The sequence below is a fragment of the Sycon ciliatum genome, chromosome 1, assembly GCF_964019385.1.
Source record: "Sycon ciliatum chromosome 1, ocSycCili1.1, whole genome shotgun sequence".
In the NCBI taxonomy this organism is placed as follows: Eukaryota; Metazoa; Porifera; class Calcarea; order Leucosolenida; family Sycettidae; genus Sycon; species Sycon ciliatum.
The window spans coordinates 26,091,478-26,117,450 of NC_088643.1; the positions used below are offsets into that span (position 1 = coordinate 26,091,478).

General features: G+C 49.1%; 1 protein-coding gene across 1 annotated transcript; it reads right to left on the reverse strand.

Moving 5' to 3' along the window:
- Nucleotides 1-1,179: 1,179 nt before the first annotated feature.
- Nucleotides 1,180-15,845, reverse strand: LOC135820507 (uncharacterized). Its single transcript, XM_065333629.1, has 6 exons — nucleotides 15,656-15,845; nucleotides 12,230-12,468; nucleotides 10,628-10,682; nucleotides 5,003-5,512; nucleotides 3,643-3,804; nucleotides 1,180-1,920 (listed from the first exon to the last, which is right to left on the reverse strand). Exons 2-6 carry the CDS (start codon nucleotides 12,460-12,462, stop codon nucleotides 1,756-1,758), a joined length of 1,125 nt encoding a protein of 374 aa, XP_065189701.1. The 5' UTR covers nucleotides 12,463-12,468; nucleotides 15,656-15,845; the 3' UTR covers nucleotides 1,180-1,755.
- Between the last annotated feature and the right edge of the window lie 10,128 nt (nucleotides 15,846-25,973).

Consider the following 25,973-nt stretch of genomic DNA (forward strand, 5'->3'; position numbering starts at 1 on the left):
ATCCAAGGTCAAATGACTGGGCCTGGTGCCGTGATGTTAAAAATGCAGGGTCCTCAAGAATAGTACTACAATACTCAATAGCCTGGTCACAATGATCTTATATCCAGAGTACTTTTCATGCCATAAATGCTATTGGGAACTCACTACCACTGGTTCGCTGGCCGCTTTATCATAAAAGCTTGCGGCAAGTGCTGATTTCCACCGATTTCTTGCCTGACTGAGTGGTAAGTTTTATCTTGCACACCTAGCTTAGCCTAGGCTACATATAGCAACAAGTGAATTTTATCACGGCAATGCGCATGTTGATTGGTATGTGCATGCTCAGTGCTGACAAACAGACGCACACATACACACACACCACACACACACACACACATACACACACACACACACACACACACACACACACACACACACGTGCACACACACACACACACACACACACACATGCCACACATGTGCATACACACACACCACACACATGTGCACATACACGCGCACATGCACACACACACACACACGCACACACACACATGCCAGACGCAGACAATACCTGCACTACGGTACAGCCGGGATAACGAGTACAAGCAACAAGAATCAACTTAGCATACAGGCCGTAGCAAAACTCAAAGTCAGTGCTCCGTATCTGCACCTGGGAATACCGTAGTAAAACCGCAGTAGTTGCTCCCACATGTAGAGCCTGTGCTTCCTGCAGGCTTGACAGACATTTCGCGGGCTCATGGTTGCTGCCCGGAGCCCAGCACTGTGAGCAAACAAATAATTCGGCTCGATGATCACCGGCAATTGCCAGAGAACTCACTACATCATCCCCAGGGGCGTCGCACACGGTACAGTCACTACGGTATTGACCGTACCACTATTTGACCCAAGTACCCCGTGAATCAATAAGATGCACTGATTTGGGCTCTAATTTTCCAAAATTTTCGGCTCCGCCACCCCTCCCCCACGAGTAAATTGTACTTCAGATGGCTGACCGTACCACACTAAATTACCTTCTGACGCCCCTGATCCCAGTTTGAATTTCATAGTGTGGTTGTGTTAGCAGGGCATCTTCTGCCGTGAGGCTCTGTGGATATTCCATTAAAAAAAAAAAGGTTCACACCAGCGAGGCACAATCAGACTGGGTTTTCCGCATCCGTAGCAACCGTACCACCATCCTCAAGGATCAATCAAGGAGTATATAATCTAAACACAATTCATGATTGCAACATAACACAAGTAGAATAGAACAGCACTGGGTCGAAAGCAGCAAATCTGGAAAACTTCTGAAATTATAAGCTTTGCATACCGGTATGTATCACTAGTGCAATTTCCTTCACTAACAGTTATACTTCACGCCATATACTACAGCACATTCTCATCATGGAGAATCTCTACATGATCAGCTCTAGGCACCGGATGTTCTGTGACATGCAGTGTTTGCCTAGCAGGGATCTTTGGGAAAAAATCAATCAGACACGTTATCAGTATTAGACTATAAGATGTAAAGTACTTGTGCAGACTCTCAATACTGAGCTGGCATGTTACGTGACTGGCACCATTCTGTCTTCCTGCCAACTGTCTCCATGTTGCCAGTGCCGCAGAGTGTCTTCCAGGGAGTAGTAAAAATACTACTCCCTTAGTAGTAAAAATACTACTCCCTGGTGTCTTCTACACAGCAGCAGCCGCAACAGGAACAGTGTGCTGACCAGCTCACTGACCAGCAACTTGAACATGCAAGCCAGCGTACGGTGTTCACGGATGGATGTGTGCCCAAACCTGCTCCTTCTCCTTGGCCACGAGGTCTGCTCGTCGTGATTCGGAATGCTTTGACGAGTGATCGGCCATGCGCAGAAAGTCTGGCACCGTCACCCAGTTTTCTTTTCCCACGTAGGTCGTGAAAGTGCTGAAGTGCCATATCTGCAGGCACCACAATCAAGAAGACAAAGACACAGGTAGACTGAGAACTTGTGTGAGAAGGCATTGAGCAAGCTAGAGAGCTGAGTACTAGTAATACAACAAACTAGCTACCGTTCACAGTTTTATTGATAGAGAGCTGAGCTTCAGGCAAACGTGTCATCAAGTACTCGGTCTGATGCAGGGGGTTCAACTCTCCATTTTATCATCACCATCACCGCAAAGATCCATCATTGATCAGCACTTCACTTCTGTACGACAAGGCTTGGCCAGCATTCAATGACCAAGCAGAGCACAAGCCTTTTTCAAGTTTTCATACATCTCCCTACAACCCTTCACTGTTATAACTCCAGTCATATCAAGAAAACAAGTCAAGGGCTCGTCGGTAAAGTGTTTTATAGTCAAAATCGCAAGTGGACCAACACTCCTAGCATCCGTCACACTATTGAGTCCTACTCAGCTCTTGCAGTTGCGCAACGCAGCTGTCTACCTGGACAGCACTCTATTGGGTACTACTAACGTTAGCACGTGCGTTCGAAATCAACAGTGGCGGTCCAGCCCAAGCCGACAACCTACTTCAAAATATACAAAATGTCGGTGCTGCAAAATTTCGGCATTTCACGATTTTCGGCATTTCGGCAGCGATTTATTTTCGGCGCGGGTTAATGCTACCCGTGGAATCCTGATAATTCGAATATGGCTTAATTCGAACAGACCGCTTAATTAGAAGTTTTTCCAGGACCGATTTCTGTCAATACGATTCCCACATAAAGTTTTCTGATAATTCAAACCCCGAACCAGACATGTCCGGTTAATTCGAAGTTCCACGAATTCCACTTACATAGAAAATGTGTGGGATTTGTGCTGATAATTCGAAGTTAGCAAAGTGTAATTCGAAGTTCACTGTACACTGTACTGGTCAGTTCAGTTTGCATGAGCAGGCTGTGCCGGTCAGTTCAGGATCCGTGAAATCTGTGTCTACAGTCCATTTCAAAACTATAGACGCGCAGGGTTTTTGAAATATTCCAAATTTGGCTGGGACTTTTTGAGAATAGTTTTTGGAATATTGCTCAGGTCCGCTCCACAATTACTCTCATATAGTTTCTAAACGATTGGATAACAGACGCCCAATTTGGAAAAATTTATGCACAAAGTGATCACAGATTTTAAGTGGTATAGATGCTGGCAAAACGGTTTTTGCCTAGGTACGCGTCCAGTATAGTTTTGAAATGGACTGTAAGGTCCATAGCGCAACTCTGCGTGACCATGAGAGCATTTTGACATACATATTGTGTTGTGGGTTCAGTTTGGATAATTAGAATGTCCGGATAATTAGAAGTTTTTTCCTGGCATTTCGAGGTTCAAATTATCAGGATTCCACCTGTAGTACATCACCAAAGCCGATGTGAAACATTTCATCAGCGTTTCAATGTCGGCGTTTAGGGTCGGTGCCGAATATAGCCGAAATTAAATATCGTAGAAGTCCGTAAATATGTACCTGCCCAAAATGAATAACCCCCCCTCATCCTTTTGACTCTGTTGAAGTCAAGTTCAGCCCGAAATAAGTACTGGTATGGTTCACAGATGTAGCGCTTAGCATGTACATCTACATGTATAAACATCTTCACGGCATAACTCTCAGCGATGTGTTCTTTAGAAATTTGAAAACAGCAGCAACAACAACAACAACAACAACAACAACAACAGCAAGCTGATAGAGCTCACCTCGCCTTTTTGTACCCATCCGTCGCCGGATTTCTCCCATTTCAACTGCATGACGCCGCGCTTTTTGACCAGCTCCCAGCAGATGTCGCGCAGATAGTTGCAGGTTAGCGAGACTTGTCGCAGACTGTACACGTCCAGCTTTGCCAGTATCATGTCCAAGACCTACAAGAACACAGAGACAGCAAAACACAGTCACGGATGAGCACAGCCGAGCCGCAGGACTGGATAGGGAATGTTATCGACGCCGCTCTACATCGCCTAACATTATATTTTTTAATTGGTTGGAAATTGAAAGAACTACCAGACACTATTTATACTAGGTGAAACTGTCCTTGTCTCCGTGAACACCCTTGTCCCATGGAACTTCATGACACAGTCTACAACTGACCAACCACCGAAACCTCAATCCCTTGACAATACATGCAGAATCTCTGGATTTCTCTCAAAATCCCTGGATGGCACGAAAAACAAGTGAAAAAGAGCTTTTCCCGCCAAAAAAACGTTCGACTCGGCAGATCTGCGTACAGCACAGTTCGACCCTGCAATGCAGTTCGATAAGTCGGCGTCCGCCTGTCACTCTGTCAGTGCAGATCTTGCAGGCTAGGCTGGTCAGGTCTTGAAAGTGCCGTGCACAGTTCGAAGTGCGAATGGGCACCGTACATATTTTTTGCAAAAAAAACAGGACATTCGGGGCGAATCCATGGAGTTTTCAGGAAAATCCTGTATCAGACAAAACTGTGACTTTTCCGGGAGTTTTCTTGAAATCTCTGGGACCCCGGGAGTAGTGTTGATTTCCCGGGATTTTCCCGGGAAAACCAGGAGGGTTGGCCAGTATGAGTCTATCACATTTTTAAATGCAGGTGGTCTCTGGAGCCATGGTGAACTGTCCACGGCCCACACATCTGCCGCCAAAGAGAATTTCCTCACGGCAATCAGATGGCTCTCTACCAGGTTTCACTTGTTAGAGATCATTCTTAAATGGCCAATGTCTTTATCTCAAGCACTCCATCCTAATGATGTATTTTTGAAAAGTTCAACTTAGCCCAAGGTGGTCGGAATAAGCCTTATGAATATTTCATACGAAAACTGTTTTCGACACAGATCTAGCTAGTCATCAGTTCTATGCAAAGTGATGAATCTGAAAAAGCGATTGTTTACCACTGAAAACGAGGCTAAATTGGTCAAATGTGTATATAAAGCACACAATGAACACCCAACCGGGTATGTACACAGCTACGACCCTAGTACAGAACTTCGCACATCTGTACAGTGTGCATACGGACCATGCAATAGGGTAAGGTGTGGCGGCTATAGTGATGGGCATAGTAAAACACCGACTACGAGAACAGGCTGTCCGTACCTCTTCCGGTATGTCGAGCAATGGACTGTCCACTCCCGATAGGTAGGAGTCGGTGGAAAGCGTGGATTCTTCACAGTCATACCCATACATGGCTAATTCAGCAGCCTGACTTAGCTGTCTGGGCACACGCACTCCCCTCTCTGCGCTATCGCCAACAATCTCGTGACTTTCGTAACCGTAAAATGACAGCTCGTCTTCTTTCGACAGGCCCCGGTGCAGAGGTGGACGTCTCTCCTCCACCTCCGGTGTCTCCGTTCTTTCGTCAGTCTGCTCATCAGTGCCTTTCTCGCCAGCATCAGCAGCTTGTACAGAGGACACTGGTGCGACAACTTCCACGCCATCTGGGAACGTGTGAACAGTCCAGTCTCTGTTGAATGGCACCAGGCGATCCTCGCACCGATGACAGTCGTCGGAATCCTTCCACGGGCACTCGCAGCGCTGTGCATCCCGTGCCTCCATGGTATCGTGTACGTCCTGGTAATGGCGTAGAATCTCATCACGGCGAAACACCTGCGTAGCAGTAGCAGCAGCAGCAGCAGCAGCAGCAGCAGCAGCAGCAGCAGCAGCAGCAGCAGCAGCAGACACATGCACATACACACCGTGATGTACAGTAAAACCTGTAACTAAAGACCACTGTGACTAGCTATCAGCCTGGTATTACAGACCACTTCGCCAGGCACGGACGGTCTCACATGCGTATAATGGCTGTGCGGTGAAAACCTCTAACTAATGACCACCTGCCACTAAAGACCGCCTTCTCTGGCCCCAAGGGGTGGTCGTTAGTCACAGGTTTTACTGTACTTGCAACCAACCTGCATGTAGAAACCCGGTGACAGTTTTTACCAGACAGGTGATGGTTCAGCACAGGTATGCCACCTCAGCATTGTTCAGGAGGACACTGCTAGTTTCTGTTGTGCATTTGTCATTCAGTATGTATTCTGGTATAGCACAGCCACAGTATTCCATGTAGCTTCTAAATGTAGGTGTTTGGACGCGGACGGAGAGTTGGTTAGTAGTTTCCCTGCCATATTGAATACTTCTGCAATATTGGCCAGTTTTTACCTTTGTGCATCGACGTGCCTCAGACGGCGACCACCCGGTGATTGTCTGAGCGGTTATCTGCGGCTTTTCTTTGTTAACCGTGCAGCGGAATTGTTCACTGTATTGTTTATTCCAATTGTTTCCTTTCGTCTGTGTTTGGCTCCTGGTGTGCTGGCTGTGTGCTTTCAACCTACCATTAGAATCGCTGCGCTCCCATTATTCCATCAGATGAAGCATTCTTGCAGTTGTTGCTAGAGTCGGTGTTACGTTTATTTCTTGTACTTGTGTGAAAAGATCGGTTGTATGAGTGTCTACAGGGACATTATTAGCAATTCGAAACTAAATAGAAGGGGTGTTCTCCATCACTCCGAGGCCTTGTTGTTGTGGATTGCCGATGGCGGATTCGGCGGATCTCATGATCCTCCATAACATGGTCACATGGTAGCAGAGGATGGTTTTCCAGTAGTGTCAAAGTGAGTAGACAGTTGTAGTGAGTTTCGATATTGAAGATGGAGGACGTTGACACAAGAGTCGAGGGTAGCGCGGAAGACGCAGTAGAAGAGTCACAACAGCGCGGCGGTACGCCTCAGCAATCGGATTCTGTGGCAAGAGATGAGAGCATTGCCGTGTTGCGCAAACGGAAGGCGCAAGCAAAGGGACACTTCACCAATGCAAGGAGGGCGCTGTTAGTAGGCGCACACAATGGGCAGATGGAGGACGTAGAAGCAGAACAGTCGCGTCTACAAGGCTGCATGGAGGAGGTCGCGGCGGTCATCGACGAATTATTGAACACCACCAGTGATGTCGAGGAGAAGTTACTGCTGATGGCAGAACTGGAAACGCTACAAGCCGAGTACAGTGCCGCAGTTGAGGATCTGCCTCTGCCTTCGTACGAGACCGGAGGCGATCAGGAAGTCACTCAGGCGCAAGAAGGAAGTGATGCAGTGTCCAGCCAGCGAGGATTTACTGAGAGTGGTAGATCTACTCGTAGTCGTAGAGGTCACACACGGACCTGGCCCTGGGACTCGGCCAGTGCAACTAGTCCTAACGTTAGATACGCGCCGGAATCTAGCACTGGCGGAGAACTCGCGATGAGCGCTCTAGGTGATTGGCAGCAGAGCGCTGAACCTGAGGAGGCCAGCTTTCTCCGCGGTATCGGAGGCTTCGGAGCCTTTGGCGGAGTGCGAGGAAGACAGATGCCCGTGGCCTAGGTACAGATATCGGGCGAGACCACTAGCTGCGCTGCAGGAAGAAGATCCATGGATGCGTCAGTCATTCGCAGCGCACTCGGACTCCCCCGACTGGAGACTCGAGACACACGCGCCGAGTCACTTGACCAAAACCAGGGTTTCGCCAGCTACAGCCATGGAGCAACGGACATCGCGAACCAAACATCACTGCTAGCTTCGAAGGCTAGCGAAGCAGCTGCATCAGCAGCGTCAGTGCCCTCAACGGTGAGTGCAAACATAGTCATTAGTTCGACAACCACGGAACTTGCTTCCGGAAGATCGCCATCGATCACAGCCACTGGCATCAGTGCCAGAGCGCCTACACTGACCACAGCCAGCGCGCCAGCGTCAGTTCCGAACCTGCCAAGTAGTAGTAGAACGAGCGTACCCGCGGCTGCGGCTTGGATAAGCCACAGCTTACGTGCACCGGTGTCAGCAGTCAGTGCCAGTCAACCCTATGCCGGTAGGGCTCCAGTCCTACCGGCAGCGTCTAGTTCGCAGTTTGGAGGCCATCAGCACTTTCAGGCTGCCATGCCCAGGGCAAGACCACCGCCACCAGCGTTTGCTCCACCGCCTGGACATGAGCCATGGATGCAGATGAAGAGAGTATCGATAGAAACTTTCACAGGCGACAAGAGGAGGTATGAGGAGTGGAAGGCGTCCTTCATTCCCTGTGTCGATTCGTCACCGGCTACTCCAGAGTATAAGTTCCTCCAGATGAAGCAGTTTCTGGGCAGGGACGCGTTGTAAGCCGTCGCCAATCTAGGCTACATGCAGAGAGGCTATGATACAGCCAAGGCACGGCTAGAGAAGAAGTTTGGCGGCAAGCGCCGTCAAGTCGCAATGTACGTGGAGGAGCTGGCTAGGTTTACCGGCATCTCCGGAGATGACCCCAGGGAGCTTGAACGCTTCGCAGATTTACTTGAAGTCGCCGCAGTGAATCTGCAAGATGCTGGTCATTTCGCTGAGCTTCAGGCTGGGACATTCTACATGAACCTGCTACGGAAGCTGTCTGAGAAACTCGTCGCCCAATATCAGCGGTGGCTATTTGAGCAACGGAAGCAAGAGTCGGTTCTCGCTCTGTTAGAGTGGGCTACCCAAGAGGCGGAGTTCCTCGTTACGGCAACCGAGACAGTACGAGGGATGACGCAGTCCCATAAACCCCGATGGAGCAAGCCGACCACGAATGCCAGCGGCAACAGTGAAAAGGCCAGGACCTATGCCAGTTTCAGCACCAGCTCAACCCCGCAGAAACCGCAGAAGTCGCCGAAGTGCCCCACTTGCGAAGGAGGGAACGGTATCTGGCGGTGCAAGGCTTTCCTGGAGATTGACAACGTACAGAGATGGACTGAGGCCCAGCGAGCAAACCTCTGCTATCGCTGCTTGGCATTTGGACACCGAGGTGGTGAATGCAAGCGTGGCTGGGCATGTGGAGTAAACGGCTGCCAGGATAATCATCATCGTCTCCTCCACGCTACGAAAGGTGGTGCGCAGAAAGGCACGCCGTCTAGTGGCCAAGCCAAGGATACACCCAGTAATGCCGAGAGTAAGAACCGGACTGGTGAAGTAGATGGTTCTTGTCACGCAGTGCAGGCTGTTACCCAGGGGAGCTAACAGCTGGAGCGACAATGGCAGTTCACTCGTATCGCAAGGTGGCACTACGGATTGTGCCAGTGGTGCTACGCAACGGCCCACAGGAAGTCACGGTGAATGCCTTACTGGACGATGCTAGTAAAACCAGCTACATCAACACAGCCGTGGCTGGCCAGCTCGGTATCAGTGGAACTCTGCGACGGTCGACAGTCAGTACATTGAATGGGAAGGTGGAGACCTTCATGACAGCACCGGTCAGCTTTACCATCGCTAGTATGGATAACTCGTATCAGCAATCGGTGACAGCGTTCACCACAACAAACGTAACCGGAGACCTACAACCTGTGGACTGGTCGCAAGAGGCTGAGAAGTATGGTCACCTCCGGGATATTCCCTTCCCGGCAATGAGCAAGCCCAACGTCATCGAACTGCTGATTGGAAGCGACAATGCAGAGCTAATGATGTCCCGTCGAGACATTAGTGGCGATCCCGGACAACCAATAGCACGTCAAACACCGCTTGGATGGACATGCGTCGGCAAAGTACATGCAGCGGACACAGACTCGAACCAAGAGGCCTTCCACGGCCAGTCTTTCCTGTGTTGCGGCGGCCCATCTGTGACATCACTTGAGGCAACGCTACGGCGTTTCTGGGAGGTAGAGCGCTACGGCACGAGTGAATGCACTGATGGGCTTCAGGAGCCTGGCATACGATCAGCCGAGGATGAGAGCGCGCTCAAGACAGTGCAGCGGGCTATACAGATGGTGGATGGACGATACCCGGTTTGCATACCATGGAACAACAGGAAAGTTGAGCTCACGAATAACATTGTGATGGCCAGGAAACGGCTGACAAGCACAGAACGCCGCCTGCAAAAAGATAGCACAGTTGCAGCGGCCTACCGAGGTGTGCTGAAGAGCTACGAGGACAAAGGTTACATGGGAGCTTGGTGCAGCAGAAACGGACCAAGATCAGTGCTGGTATCTGCCACACTTCGCAATCGTAAGGCCACAGAAGACCACAACAAAAGTTCGCATAGTATTCGACGCAGCAGCTAACTACCGTGGACTGAGTCTGAATGATGCAATCAACCCGGGGCCAATACACAAATGTACATGATCGTATTTGTACCAAGGACGAAACACTTCTGTCCGCGGATTGAGTATTTCGCTCCTGCTCTTTTAGTAGGTGAGCACTTTCATGTGGGGTAGTGCCTTTGCTGATTGCGTTACGCAGAGCTCACTGACTTGTCAGTTTGAGCACTCTGGCACGGTACATTCGGACCTGGTTTAAATCTGGCTTTGGAAAATATATTTTTCATTGCTATCAGGTTTGACCTCATTTTTGCTGTGCGGCTCTGATGAGTCCACAAAGGATGGAACAGTTCTGTCCGCAGATTGAGTATTTTAACTTTAAGTACTCATGAGAACAACGAGAAGAATAGCAAAGTGATAGTAGAGGAAACGCCAGTCAACAGCCTGTGGAAAAGCAGGAGGAAATACTGTTTCTGGGACGTGTGTAGGCATACAGGTGCAAAGGGCAACCATAAGAGGAAGCCATAAACACCATACTCCTAAACCACAAAACACATGTTCACTCAAAGTAGCAACAGTGTTACTATAAATGTCAAGGGATCGGTCCGGCAAGTGAACTGCCTGAACAATTTCAGTGTTTCATTTTTAAAGACTTATTCATCGACTAAACAATGCAGCCATTTCAAATTCTGCACAGGAATCCAGTGCTAATGTTGAGCTGAACTTACACAGCGATAGTCCGCACCAAACCTTGATCTCTCGCTCCTGTCACCTTCTGAAAATCTGAAATATCAACAAGACCAGGCACACAAAGAACTCAACAGTTTAAACCCAGTGATTCAAGTACCGTAAGGTCTTGTATAAAAGCCGCGGCTTCTATGACTTTCTCGGAGAAATTTTGCAGGCTTCTATACAAGACAGGTATTTCTATGTATGTCAACACTAAAACCAGGCTTATGTGTGATTTGATGGGCCCAAAATTGCGGCTTCTATTCGAGGGCGGCTTCTATTCAAGTGTGGCTTTTATACAAGACTTTACGGCATGTAGGCGTAAAGTACCGCAAGGGCGCCCTGGTGTCTCGCGAGAGCCCCCACCTTGATATTACAGCCAGGGAAAAGGAAATTTATATAGCAGAGTGCAGCCAGGTTTGTACGGTGTGAGAACCTTAGTGTACTAAGGTCGCACACAGCGTGATCTTGTGTATAGCTCCAACGGGCAAACTGAGTATGGACTGACATCACAGCGTGCATTGTGTGTACAAGGTAGGCGTCGAATGTCCTACAGAGAAGACACCGCCGGCTTCACATCACAACACCACAGAAGGACGAGCTGGTGGGGTGCATAAGTCGAACCATGCATTGCACAATGGCGCTTTCAATTTTTAGCGGAGTTCGTCAAACTTGAAGGAAGGAGGAGGAGGGGGGGGGGGCAGCTAAAGAACACACACGAGGAATCCAGCTACTTTCCACGTACGACAGTTTGAAACGGAATAACTGTTCGGGACACTTGTACTTCAGAGTACCGTGCTGCTACGAGAGTGTCACACATACTCTACTCTTGTATTATGCATGTGTTGCTACGACAGTGTCACACATACTCTACTAGTCTTGTGTTATGCATGTGTTGCTCATCTCATCGCTCGCATATCTACTCCTGTGTGTTGCTTCTTTCCGACTTGCCTTGGATCTCGGATGCGTCTACGCGAGTATAGGTTTATTCTCTCGTTCGATCATTCATTCCTTTCTTACGTTTCGAGTGAAGGAGATCGATATCGGCAGATCATGTTCTCAACGTGTAGCAGTTCCCGTCTTAGTTTGTCCTTCGTATCGATTATTCCGTGAATATTGTCTAACTCTCTCACATGTTGCACGTCTATCACAATCGTGATAATACGGAGCGGCAGCCATTTGTGGTGAAGCTCTAGTCAATCACTAGTTTACTGTCGGCATACCGGTACTATGTTCACTTGCTACACAAAGTCCCTTGACAGAGATATCTGCAGCAGCTCTAAAAACAGGTACGTTCCGGTGCCATCCACAGACTGCCCTATCTCCCAGGAACGCGTTACAGTACAGGGTCTAGACATTTGTTAACGTCCGTTGTACAGTTGCATCATCGATAGTCTTGCCTGTGCACACAGCCAAGCTCACATTAATTCATAGTAAATTCATACAGGTATACAGGTGAAGTCAGAGTAAAGCCGCTTTGTATGCCTGCGGTAAAGGATCATGGATGCCCCCATACCCACCCACCCTCATGCATCTTCATGCATCAGGTCCCAGTACATATATGCACCTTCAGGCCCCAGTACATATTCCCCGTTGCTCACTTATCTATGCACTTTGCACAGACGACCGCCGACACAGGACACGCTTCCAAGTGCGCGCTCATGCGATGCCGCTTCACCAGAACTGTGCAGCCCTGTGCGCGGTTGCAGCACGGCACTTTCACGTGGCGGCAAATGTTCTGCAGATGGTCATCCATGTCACATGAGGGCACCATGGCGCTGCAATTGTCGCAGCCCACTAACGGATATGACCGGCAGTTGAACTCCTCCGCCATTTTAACCTGCGGCAAGTACATAGTTTTAAAAACGTTCACACAATATTAACAGCATCGGCAAAAGAAAACACGCACATACTAAGTACAGCAAAACATGTTATAGGTGACCACTGCAATCTCCCATGTCCGCTCATTTTGAAGAGCAAGTCTCTGATTAAGTTCAAACTAATCCCCATACTGGACAGCACATGTACATTGTGTTGAAGTACATGATATTCCACTTGCACTATACATTTAACTAATCTGAGGCTTTTTTGGCAAGGCCCATGATCTTCAGGAATGAAGTCACTGCAGACAAAACAGAGATTACATAATGTGACAACTACGGACATTGTGACCCAAAGGTGTGAGGTTTGGGAGGAATAGCATGAAAGTGACGGTGTGGTTAACTAATCGGAGATTGTGTATACCAGTGCTGCCAACCAACTGGGTCTGGTTCGCGTAATGTGACTTATGATTTTTCGTATTTCGCAGCGATTTTGTGTACTGCCAATGTACATAATTGCTTGTATTGTGTGTGTTTTTTTACACTCACATGCACCTCTGTGGGCCTTATTTGCAAGTGCAAAACATGTGTGACTTGCTGAAGGTAGTTGTAACACAGCATACACTCGCTTTGGTAGAGGGATATTCATCGCTCAGCTTGCACTTGCCATGCTTCTACAAAGCTGATAGATCCTCTTCAATTTTCCGCACCATCTCGCTCTAAATCCCGCAGTGCAGACGAAGGAGTGAACTGATTTTCCGTACAAATACGAAAAATAAGCCGGGAAGTTTGGCAGCACTGGTTTATACTATCACACATTGTGCCGCAGTCACCTCACCAAACGTACGGCACCTATCACAATAGCAACAGTGATCAGCTACAAAGATTGCAAGGCAAAGTCATCAGATGCAACAAAAGACGCACTGGGGGTCCATGTCGTTTCGTAGCTGGATCATGCAGCACTAGCGGTTGTGACTTGTTGTGAGCCTCATTCGACTGCAGTTCAGGTACATGTTGCCCAATGTGCTATGCATAACCGGGTTCTGTAAAAAAAACACCTCCCCTGCTGACCCCCTTGGGTAGGTTTTAAAAGAACCATTCTCGAATCTTGATACCACCGTCTGTCACACCGAGATGGTAGAAAATAGTCAGCTGGACTACCAACTACCAACACTTTTTGGATGTACAGTAAAACCTGTAACTAAAGACCACCGTGACTAGCGACCAGCCTGGTACTACCGACCACTTCGCCAGGCACGGACGGTCTCACATTCAAAATGCACTGTGACTAGCGACTACCTGCTGAACGCGACCAGCGACCGCCTCTTCTTGCCCCAAAGACGATTACTGACCCGTAACTAGCGACCGCGATGTCCGAAATCAAATGTTGCTCGAAGCTCCTTCCTGAAAATTTGCTGATTTTCCATGGTCCTGAAAGGACTCTTTCGATACTACTGCTGAACAAATGAACACAGGTCATTTTGACTGTGGAATCGGTGTGGACTACACTACACCTGTCCAAATTTCAAGCTCTGTCAAGAATAAACACGATAGGAAACGTCTTGGAGAGCGCATCGAAAGCGCTCTCTAATCGATGTTACTACTTGGAGGAGAAACGAAGACAGAGCGGCTCTGACACCCCAGTCATACAGACAAATCGACGATGGCATCAAGGAATCCAGAAACAAAGCAGCACCGCAAGGTCCTGATGCTGAAGGATCGCGTTCAAGCAATCGAGAATTTACAACACGGACAGTCGGTACGATTGATCACATGAACAAATTTGAAGCCCAGCGTAAAACTTGACGAAACTTCTACAGGGAACGTTTGACTCCTGGTTTCAGAAGTAGCAGCTGAATTTGATGTCTGCAAAAAGTAGTCTTCTCCCTCTGTCTCTCTCCGTCTGTCTCTCTCTCTCTCTCCAAGTGTTGTTTGACCTGAAATAAGAATGGCATTGCGCAAGTCCTGGGAAATCGTATTAGCTGCATTTTGACATACATATCATATACGGGATCCATATATGGTCGCGCAGTGCAAACCTCTAACTAAAGACCACCTGCCACTAAAGACCTCTTTTGCTGGCACCAAGGGGTGGTCGTTAGTTACAGGTTTTACTGTATTGGCAATGCCACTGCATTATTCAATTTTTCATAACAAACTCCCTCTGTCGACAAAAGCTCAGGCCGTAATTTAGCAATGTAGACAGCCTCTAGCACATCTAGATGGCACTTGCTGCGTGCCCGCGCATGAATCTTGAATCTACCGTACTGGCAATATATGTTGCCGCAGTGAGGCCATGAAGCGTTACATTAGAGAGTTTTCGCACGGCGTGCAACGTGACAACGCCGAACGCGAGGCTATTCACGTGCGTGACGCACTTGAAAAGAGCTTTCGCAGCAGGTGAACATGGTGAACCATTCGAACTTTGCGTAAATCGCACGTGCTGGGCCATCAAGTGCCAACGTGATGAGGCCGGTTTCCACGTTGGCAACGCGCGTTTGCCTCGCTTCTGAACGTGGCACGTGACCTTCGAACGCGTCAAGTGAGCGCGTTGCACGCCGTGCGAAAACTCTCTAATGGCACATGTTTGCCGCACGCAGGGCGTTACATACAAAGTCGCACAGGAGCCGTTACACAGGTTTCTATATTGCCGCAGTCCTTTTTTTGCTATTGCAGGACTTCCTGCTGCGTCCAGTTTTGAACTTTTCACCACGCGGTACACGTGCTTTCACAGTTTTCAGCCTTTTTTTGCAATGAAAAGATCGCCGCAACCCGCCGGACGCGCGTTACGAACTCAACGAAAATTTGTCGCACTAGCCTGGTCGCGCGTTACGCCGCACCCCCCTGCGTTACGCGTTACGCGGCAACATATATTGCCAGTACGGTAGATGTGCTAGAGGCCGTCTTCATTGCCAAATTACAGCCTGAGCCTTGTGGACAGGAGTTTGTTAGGAAGCTAGTTGCTATCCTGATTATTCAATTTATTATAGCGATAACAAACTGATGATGGTCTCAAGAAAGTCGACTAGGAAAATGTATTCACCATATTATCATGATTATTCTCTTTGTTCTCTGCGTAATGTCCGCTTCACTACATGTAATACTATTTATCGCTATAATAAAGTTATTGTCTCCTTGCGCCTACTACTGTACTAGTAGTATTATCGTTCAATTTATTTTTTATAAATAACTGATGGTGTTACTTACCGATATGATACTAACGAACTGCTACTTGATAGCGGTGGCTTCGTCTCCTATCCACCACGCCGGTGCTAGCCAGCTAGCCAAGACCAGGTGCAGGTGCAGACCGGTGCAGCTTAGATCAGGTCCGCTTCACCGCCGCCAGATTCAGAGCTAACGTATAACAAGTAGATACTAGCACTTTATAATTTACTCGGGTCACCCACAGAAATCAGAAGTCGCTCTCTTTACTTTTTACTGTTACTTTTAGTCTTACTGTCTTAGTTAGGCCGATGAGTGACCGTCATGACAACGATGTCGCTACACAAGTCATGACATGATTTTGTGTAGCGACATCGTCGTCTTTTGTACTTTTTTTCACTGCACTGGTCACAGGCTCACAGCCTAGCGCCTGGTGACTGGTGTCTAATGTAGTCGAGTACTAATACTACGAGTGCTCGTTGAGCTGGGAATGGGATGCATTTTTATATTTTGAGTCCGGACTGTAGATCTACGCATAGATCACCCTTTTCAGGTGATCTACGGATACCTAACAAAGCACCTCAAATTATTTTCAAATGATTACAATATCTACTATTTCGTCGTCTTGACTTGATCACAATCAGCACCGCCTTTTCTCACGGTCTTATCAGCTACCAACAAGCAGCGGACTTCATGAGGCTTCGTCTTGGGAGACAAACCAAAGAAAGTGTGTGACATTCCGCACTCGCCTCAGTCAAACCAAGAGTACATAACCCCTGGGGTTATGTTCTCTTGGTCAAACCAACAAGTGGATCTTCATGTAAACCCGGAGAGGCGACGAGCGAATGACTATGTCAGAACTTATTTCAGTGTTCCGTTCGCACTGCACATGTGCTGGTTTATGCTGCGCTGCTGATCACCCGAAAAGTGGGGAATACAGGATATTGCACAGTAGATTTCTACTATCCGCGAGGATTATTTTTCATACCTAATCCCCAAGGCGCGCAGAAACGTGCCCATACATAGATATATAGATCTACATGTTACGATGTACCATGATCGGCGCCTGTCGAGTCATGTCGTCGACACATCGACTCGAGCCACGACTCTCCCCGCCCGCTAGCCGCAAACCACGTCATCAACGGTAGTCCACATGACATTACTCGTACTCCCCGCCCAGCTCATACGAAAATGTGAATGATGAAAGTAAAATACACTGTTTATGAGAAGTGATTACTTCAATAGGATCTAGGGAGGACTCACCCACAAGCGGAACCTATTCGCCCTGAGGCCCTAATCTCAGGCCCTCCGCCGCCTCAACCGCATCCTGTTATGTCCGACAACCTGTCCCGTGAGGCCATCCGAAAGGCTGCTTTGCACACTCATGGAGCAGCCGGGCCTTCTGGTATAGATGCAGATAATTGGCGGAGAATGGTCACTGCCTTTTCGGCAGCATCGGACACGCTGTGTGATTCCCTGGCTAGTTGTGCACGCCGGTTGTATAATTATATTCATGATGTGGATCCGCCATCACTCGAGGCGTTCACTCACTGCCTGCCGCCTGATCCCGCTGGATAAACGGCCAGGGGTGCGCCCCATCGGCATTGGGGAAGTCGTCAGAAGGATCGTGGCCAAAGCCATACTGTCGGTAACAGGTAATCAGATCCAGGAGGCTGCTGCTGGTACTCAGCAACTCTGCGCTGGACAAGAGTGTGCGGTATTGAAGCGGCAATCCATGCCATGCACGATGTATTCGACGATGACGAGGTGGATGGTGTGCTATTGGCTGACGCCTCCAACGCGTTTAACCGACTTTTAAGCGACGGGTCTGCCTAAGGAACATTCGCCACCTTTGCCCATCCCTGGCCCCCATTATCATCAATACGTACCGCCATCCCGCCAAGCTCTTTGTGGATGGTGAATGCTTGCTATCCTGTGAAGGCACTACCCAGGGACCCTGGGGAACGGCGGATTATGCCGGCATAATTATTGGCATAATTTGGTGGTTGAAAATTTGGAGCATATTTTGGCATCCTTTCGGAAGTAGGAGCATAACTACATGATTGTACCCTATCAAAACAATAAATTCTACTACCGGTACTACTATTCTACTACTACCACAGTTCTCAGTACGTAGGTTACACAATTGTGTACAATGCACCTGATCAGCGCTGGTGGTCTGCATGGTAAAGGGTTCGGGGGTCATGCAGATAGTGTTTCAATGGAAAGCAGGGTAGAACTCATGGCAATACATTGTTGTATGCTCGAACTCGTCTTCTTCAAAGTTCCTTCTCACAAATGAGACAGTACATGTAGCAGAAGATGTGAGTGAATCAGCCGTTATCAGGTATCCTGGGGCGGACGAGTCCGCAAAACTCCGCGTACATGGACATGTGCGTTATGCATGTTACGAAGTCATGACCTCTGAATTTTAGCAGCCATGACTGTGCAGGCTATTGCTCTAAAATAAAATGAGGTATAGTTGATGTTCGGTCATGATGGAAGGAGAGGTGGAGCTACGGGAGAGATGAGCTGATTAATCGCAGGGTGAGGGTGGCATCGGTTGGACGAGTATGACGATTACGAAGACAGTTGAACATGACAGTTTTCAAAGGTAAGGAAAAAATCTTTCAAAGCAAAAGAAGTCAACTAATGAGTAGAAGAAGTAATGTTTTCTCTTTTCCAGGTTGATCTCCAGTATGCATGGACACCTTGGTATGGGGATACGCACGTATTTTGTTGTACTTATGGCCACTTGCAAGTACGAAAAAGGCACAATTTTCCGAACTCTGAGGCTCCATAATCACAACAAAGTGAATATGTATCCCCGCGTGCTAAAGCATAATATGAGGATTTTGCGAGCATAATGCGAGAATCCATGAAAGCATAATTCCATGATTTCGCGGGCATAATCCGCCGGTGCCTACCCAGGGTGATCCGGTGGCGATGCCGATGTACGCCTTTGGCATCGTACCCTTGGTCCAGGCAGTCAACTCACCCGACATCACCCAGGTGTGGTACGCGGATGACTCTTCCAGCGGTGGAAGACTTTGAGCCCTCCGCACCTGGTGGGATGGGCTGACTGAGCAAGGAGATGCCTATGGATACCACCTCAACGCCAGCAAATCCTTGCTGCTGGTGAAGGAGCGCGCATATGATGAGGTGGTTGCACTCTTTGCTGGCACGGGTGTCCAGATCGTCAGAGATAGCTATCGTCACTTGGGAGCCGCTTTGGGCATCCCAGAGTTTGTCAGCAGTTTCGTTGAGTCAAAGGTCACCGACTGGACACGTCAGGTGTCTCGGCTATCCGATTTTGCCCGGACTCAACCCCAGGCTGCCTACTCCGCATTTGTCCAGGGTCTACAAGGCAAGTGGTCTTTCTTGTCCCGGACCTTGGAGATATCATCTGAGGAGTTTGGTGTTCTGGAAGCCATCATCAGGGAGCACCTCATCCCAGCCCTTACTGGTCGCCTCTCTCCGTCCAGTGTGGAGCGGCTTATGCTCTCGTTCCCTTGTCGGGATGGAGGTTTGGGTCTCTCGATTCCCACCGCCCAATCTCGCCACACCGCCCACACCCGAGCTGTTACTAATGAGCTCAGGGAAAGGATTGTTCAGGCAGATCCCTCGCTAGCTGGTGTGGCAGACGCTACCAAGATCGCCAAACACCAAGTCCGCACTGCAGCTCGGGCATCACAGCAACAGCTGAAGGAGGGATTTGTGAGCGGTGAAGGTGCTGTACATGCGGCTCAGCTTGAGCTTGCTTCGGAGCGTGGTAGCTCTGCTTGGCTGACGTCACGTCCTCTATCCTGCCATGGCTTTCGTCTCTCTAAGTCTGAGTTTCGAGACGCTCTGTGTTTGCGCTATGGCTGGGTGCCGGAGCGTTTACCGCCATCCTGCGTTTGTGGCAACGCGCGCTTCGACGTCTCCCACGCGTTATCCTGCACGACCGGTGGATTTCCGTCTTTGACACAATGAAATCCGTGACGTCACCGCCGACCTCATTCGCCAGGTGGCTCACTCGGTATCCGTGGAACCTCCACTGCAACCGCTCTCTGGTGAGCAGTTCAGCCTCCGATCTGCGTCCTTAGAAAGTTAGAGGACAATGCTCGCCTCGACATCGCTGCCAGTGGGCTATGGGGTGGCCGGTTCGAACGCACAATGTTTGATATACGGGTTTTCAACCCCTATGCTGCTTCGAATCGTGCTGCCTCAACCGGGCCTCCTTCGTGCCTGTCGTCATGCCGGCTAGTGGTGGTGCTGGGAAAGCCGTCACAGTTTTGTACAAGCGCTTGGCTGCTCTTATCTCTGAAAAGAGAAACGACCAGTATTCTGCCACCATGGCGTGGATTCGCACTCGGCTGTGCTTTGCGCTGGTGAGGTCGAGCATCATGTGTTTGCGTGGTGCCAGATGGTCCAAGTCCCGCTACCTCCAGCGAGATCCGGTTGCGGTTGTCGCTGCGGAGGCACGCCTGCGGCCTGAGGCATCTGACTAGCTTAAAAAAACCAAAACACACATTTAAAAAAGTTGCTTGGACTGAATTTCACTTGTTTTATTAGTGTATTATAGTTACTGCGCAGTACTGTGCACGCCAGCTACATAATCATAATAACTATTTTTGGTTTTGCCCGTACAAGAGGCTTTTCTACATCAAAACAATCTAGGGAGGACTCAGGGCACCAGGGAGTCGTAAACACCATAATACCACCGATGCCGGTGGTATTATATGGTTGACCATTCACGCTATTATTATTATTATTATTATTATTATTCTTATTTAAATTTTGAATACGCTAACTACTGTTACTTTGACCGTTTTTGTGTGTTTCCAAGACATGGTTAGCATTTCGGTTTCTGAGACAACGATCGACTTGTTACGTGACCCTACATGTACATGTAGTTGGAATCTTACCGTTTCGTTCTCCCGCTAAACAGAGCTTTCTATTGTCGAAACGATACCAAACCCACGGTATTTGGAGTGCTGGGTACGAGTACCGTTGGATTTAGCGTGAACGGTAAAATGCTATCCATGTCTACGAAAGTAAATTAATGAGTTGGCCGGATTCGCGGCCGCATCACCTGACGTGTTTAGGAACGCATCAAGCAAATACATTCGCATCGGCGGGCCACCAGGTGGGTGGCAAGGATGCGGTTTATGTCTAGTGACTTTCAGAAATACATGTATGGTGGTTTCCTTGCGCCCGCCACATCCTAGGTTGAAAACACCAGTGGCAGTGGAGTGAACTAACGATTTACGGACGTCTCAGCAAGGATGGCCCACGGTCAGTGACCCTTGGCCTTACATCCAAAAAGGTGTCCTGCTGCCGGGACCAGAAACCCCTAGCCCGTATGCCCAGGAATACCTCTAGCTGACGATTAACCGAGGCGGCAAAGATATTCTCACCATGTAGTGGGAGCAAACGTGGCTCATTCTCACCATGTACATGTAGTGGGAGCAAACGTGGCTCATTCTCCACATAGGGCAGTACCTCCTGCAGTACGCCGGCCAGGAGGTCCCGACGTTCGTTATGGCGAGCCGACGGATAACCGCCGGTTGGGCCGCATGAGGGTGTGGTGGGTAGTCATGGACTTCCCACAGACACAATGACCACATACACTTTCGAATGGCAGACCATAGCGTATACCAGGGTATACAGAGCACGTCTCTGAAGTCCGACTTCTTCAGCGCAGTGCGGTTGTTCAAGGACGGTTGTGCTGTCAACCACGTTGACACGCCCTTTTCGTCTGTTACTGCGAGCAGCTGCCGCTGGACAGGTGGGAGCTCCGCAGCAAGCTGCTGTGTCTGCTGCTGCCGGTACCCACTGACTTTTCCTGAGAGTTTTGGTTCGGGCTGAAAGCTGGGGCGTCCTGTTCTCTTTCGTTCGGGTCACGGAGGGTCGAATGCATTCACTATTGGGGCAGTAATAGCAACTGATGCTATTCCTAATAATCCTATGCAGACTTTGCTACCATAGGGATTTCCAACCCCCCCCCCCCCCCCGAATCGCGTCGGGAGGGACAGAAGCCGTCTCTGCGAGCTGTCAGCTGCCACACCCTGATTTTACTCTTGCTTTTAGTATCGGTATCCTTTTTTAGCCAGCCCACTAAGGGCATGTTCGATTGGTAGGATCGGGATCCCGATCCACCGGATCCACTGGATTCGCACCCTTTCGATTGGTCGAATCCGGATCCGGATCCTTCGGATTTGGATCCGGTCAACCCACCTCGGGGAGCAGGGTTGACCGGATCCAACGGATCCAAATGTGACCTTTGTGCGTATATGGCGGGTAAAAATCATTTTTGTACACATTGTGGTACGCACACGTGGATGGAGATAGAGCTTGTTGACTTTTTGTACGACGCATGCGATGAGTACGACGTTCACCCTTTTGGGTGCCTTGTGAGCGCCATTTTCAACATGGCAACAGTCAAGGTCCAAGATAAAGTGTTCAGTTGAATCTGAAGGATCCGAGGGATCTGAGATCTGGATCCCGATCCCGATCCTTACCAATCGAACATGCCCTAAGCCAAGGTCTACGACGGTACGAGGCCAATGCCAATGGTTTACGCACTGACGTCGACGGTGACTGACTCGACAGGCTGAACTGGTGAAAATGATCAGTTTGGCCATTCGGCGTGGACGATTCGGCTCAGATCCGTCAGAAAACGAGAGGGTACTACCACTAGTATAATCATGGTATAATACATGTATAACCCAATACTAGTTCAGAACTAGTATTAGATAAACCTTGTAGTAAGGTCACTGTTTCCGAACACAGTGTCCTCCACCTTGTTTCATACTGTCAATCTAACAATCTTTACTTATAAAAGAGAGGCACCTGTGACGTGTGTCTGTGTGTGTGTGTGTGTGTGTGTGTGTGTGTGTGTGTGTGTGTGTGTGTGTGTGTGTGTGTGTGTGTGTGTGTGTGTGTGTGTGTGTGTGTGTGTGTGTGTGTGTGTGTGTGTGTGTGTGTGTGTGTGTGTGTGTGTGTGTGTGTGTGTGTGTGTGTGTGTGTGTGTGTGTGTGTGTGTGTGTGTGTGTGTGTGTGTGTGTGTGTGTGTGTGTGTGTGTGTGTGTGTGTGTGTGTGTGTGTGTGTGTGTGTGTGTGTGTGTGTGTGTGTGTGTGTGTGTGTGTGTGTGTGTGTGTGTGTGTGTGTGTGTGTGTGTGTGTGTGTGTGTGTGTGTGTGTGTGTGTGTGTGTGTGTGTGTGTGTGTGTGTGTGTGTGTGTGTGTGTGTGTGTGTGTGTGTGTGTGTGTGTGTGTGTGTGTGTGTGTGTGTGTGTGTGTGTGTGTGTGTGTGTGTGTGTGTGTGTGTGTGTGTGTGTGTGTGTGTGTGTGTGTGTGTGTGTGTGTGTGTGTGTGTGTGTGTGTGTGTGTGTGTGTGTGTGTGTGTGTGTGTGTGTGTGTGTGTGTGTGTGTGTGTGTGTGTGTGTGTGTGTGTGTGTGTGTGTGTGTGTGTGTGTGTGTGTGTGTGTGTGTGTGTGTGTGTGTGTGTGTGTGTGTGTGTGTGTGTGTGTGTGTGTGTGTGTGTGTGTGTGTGTGTGTGTGTGTGTGTGTGTGTGTGTGTGTGTGTGTGTGTGTGTGTGTGTGTGTGTGTGTGTGTGTGTGTGTGTGTGTGTGTGTGTGTGTGTGTGTGTGTGTGTGTGTGTGTGTGTGTGTGTGTGTGTGTGTGTGTGTGTGTGTGTGTGTGTGTGTGTGTGTGTGTGTGTGTGTGTGTGTGTGTGTGTGTGTGTGTGTGTGTGTGTGTGTGTGTGTGTGTGTGTGTGTGTGTGTGTGTGTGTGTGTGTGTGTGTGTGTGTGTGTGTGTGTGTGTGTGTGTGTGTGTGTGTGTGTGTGTGTGTGTGTGTGTGTGTGTGTGTGTGTGTGTGTGTGTGTGTGTGTGTGTGTGTGTGTGTGTGTGTGTGTGTGTGTGTGTGTGTGTGTGTGTGTGTGTGTGTGTGTGTGTGTGTGTGTGTGTGTGTGTGTGTGTGTGTGTGTGTGTGTGTGTGTGTGTGTGTGTGTGTGTGTGTGTGTGTGTGTGTGTGTGTGTGTGTGTGTGTGTGTGTGTGTGTGTGTGTGTGTGTGTGTGTGTGTGTGTGTGTGTGTGTGTGTGTGTGTGTGTGTGTGTGTGTGTGTGTGTGTGTGTGTGTGTGTGTGTGTGTGTGTGTGTGTGTGTGTGTGTGTGTGTGTGTGTGTGTGTGTGTGTGTGTGTGTGTGTGTGTGTGTGTGTGTGTGTGTGTGTGTGTGTGTGTGTGTGTGTGTGTGTGTGTGTGTGTGTGTGTGTGTGTGTGTGTGTGTGTGTGTGTGTGTGTGTGTGTGTGTGTGTGTGTGTGTGTGTGTGTGTGTGTGTGTGTGTGTGTGTGTGTGTGTGTGTGTGTGTGTGTGTGTGTGTGTGTGTGTGTCACGCTCCTTATAAAGAAGAGGCGCCTGTGACGTGTGTTTTTGTGTCACGCTGAAGCGCTGCGGAGCAGCGCTGCCCTGGCCTAGGCCCTGAGCACGCGAAGCGTGCGAACAGTGTAGCACAGTGTAGCTAGCTAGCGGCCGCAGAAGCACTGAGCACGCGAAGCGTGCGAATCGTGTAGCTAGCGGAAGCAGCCACAGAAGCACTGAGCACGCGAAGCGTTCGAATCGTGTAGCCACCACCACGTGCTGAGCACGCGAAGCGTGCGAACAGTGTAGGTACGTAGACCCGGGTGCTCGAATCAGAAACGATTTGACAGGTGTGCAATTATTTCTCATGTGTAAATCTCAACAATGTCAGAATATACTTTTGGAGAGGCGATGGAACAGGGAAGAGAGTCTGGCTTGACCCACCCAGCAGGAATTCAGAACATGGGTGCGCTACAACACAAGCTACAGACGCAGTAAAATTGTCGTATTTCCTTCGGATTTTTTATTTCTACGGTGGTAGCGCTTATAGTTATACTTATACTATAGCAGACACGATCAGTACGAGTAGCAGTAGCAGCCGCGCGCAGAAGCATTGAGCACGCGAAGCGTGCGAATCATGTAGCCACCTAGCCTAGGCCATAGGTAGCACTAGCAGCCGCACAAGCGCTGCGGACCACGTGAACCGTTCTCTGCAAATAGAAACATCTGCAACAAAAGGATACAAAAGATCTGCACTGACTGCACTCTGCATCTGATCTGCAGTGAAGAGCGCATCGCACTTTTGGTCCGGTAAGTTTTTGAATTTTTTGAGCCGCTTCATCCGCCACCAGGTGATGGACAACCCTGACCAGCCTCCCGAAGGCGTAACAGACGTCCCTCCTTCTCCTTCCAACGATGAAGAACCTCCCTCACCATGCATGTACCAGGACTTCAGCGGTCTGGCCACCACCACGTGCTGAGCACGTGTGCTGTTCATGTACTTGCTTCACCCGCATGCCACATTCGGCCAGGCAACGCATGGCGGGGGTGCTGCTAGTATAGTATAATCATGTACTAGTCAAAACCCGTATTTGTAAAACTCGAATTTAGACAGCAAAAGGATGCAAAGCAAAGCAATGGAGAAGGCAAATCTAAATCAATAATCAAACAAACCAGCGAAATAACAAGAAAACGCAATTGTCGCACGCACAATTTGGGGATAGGCCAGGGGCGTCACCCGTGATGGGCACGGGGGGGGGGGGGGCACGTGCACCCCCCTAAAAAATTCGACCTTGGTTTTTTGCGAACTCCTGCAGTCCTGGTTATGAAAAGTGTAGTGCTGATAGAATCTGCTAAAACCAGAAAACTGCATGCATTAAAACTAGTTGTACTACAGTACTGGCAACTGAAATCGGACCCCCTTGCCGGCTCGGCGCCCCGGCAAGGGGGTCGGATTTCAGTTGCCAGTACTGTACGTAACAGTACTTGTCTGCCGCGATCGCGTTAGCGAGGTTTTTATTTTTTTATTTTTATGACAATAAGTAATTTTATTGAAACAAAGAAAAATGATGGCACCTAGTACCTACATGCATGTACATGTACATACAGGGGTCAGGGGATGGCCCACGCCTGGTATAAAGTAAACGTAAAAGAGAAAAAAGAAAAAGTAGTACAGCACAAGCGTGCACGGGGTCGCCATGGTAACCAAAGAGAGAGAAGAAGGAAAAGATAAGATAAGAAAGAAAGAGAGGTAAGCAACTCCATGTACATCAACCGTACTTGTGTCATACGCTTACAATGAACACTCAGCAGCCGCCAGAACAGCCGAGTGAACAGGAAGTGGCATTGAAGAGCGCCGGTAGCCGCGCAGACTAGCAACCATGGCTCTCACTAGGCTGAAGGACAGTTTGGTCCGGACGAAAGCCATGGTGACGGAAAAAGGCTCGTTGCGCTTGTCGCTCAGTTTGCTGGCAATCCTGGCAAACAGCGCAGATGAGGCCTTTCCCTGTCCACCA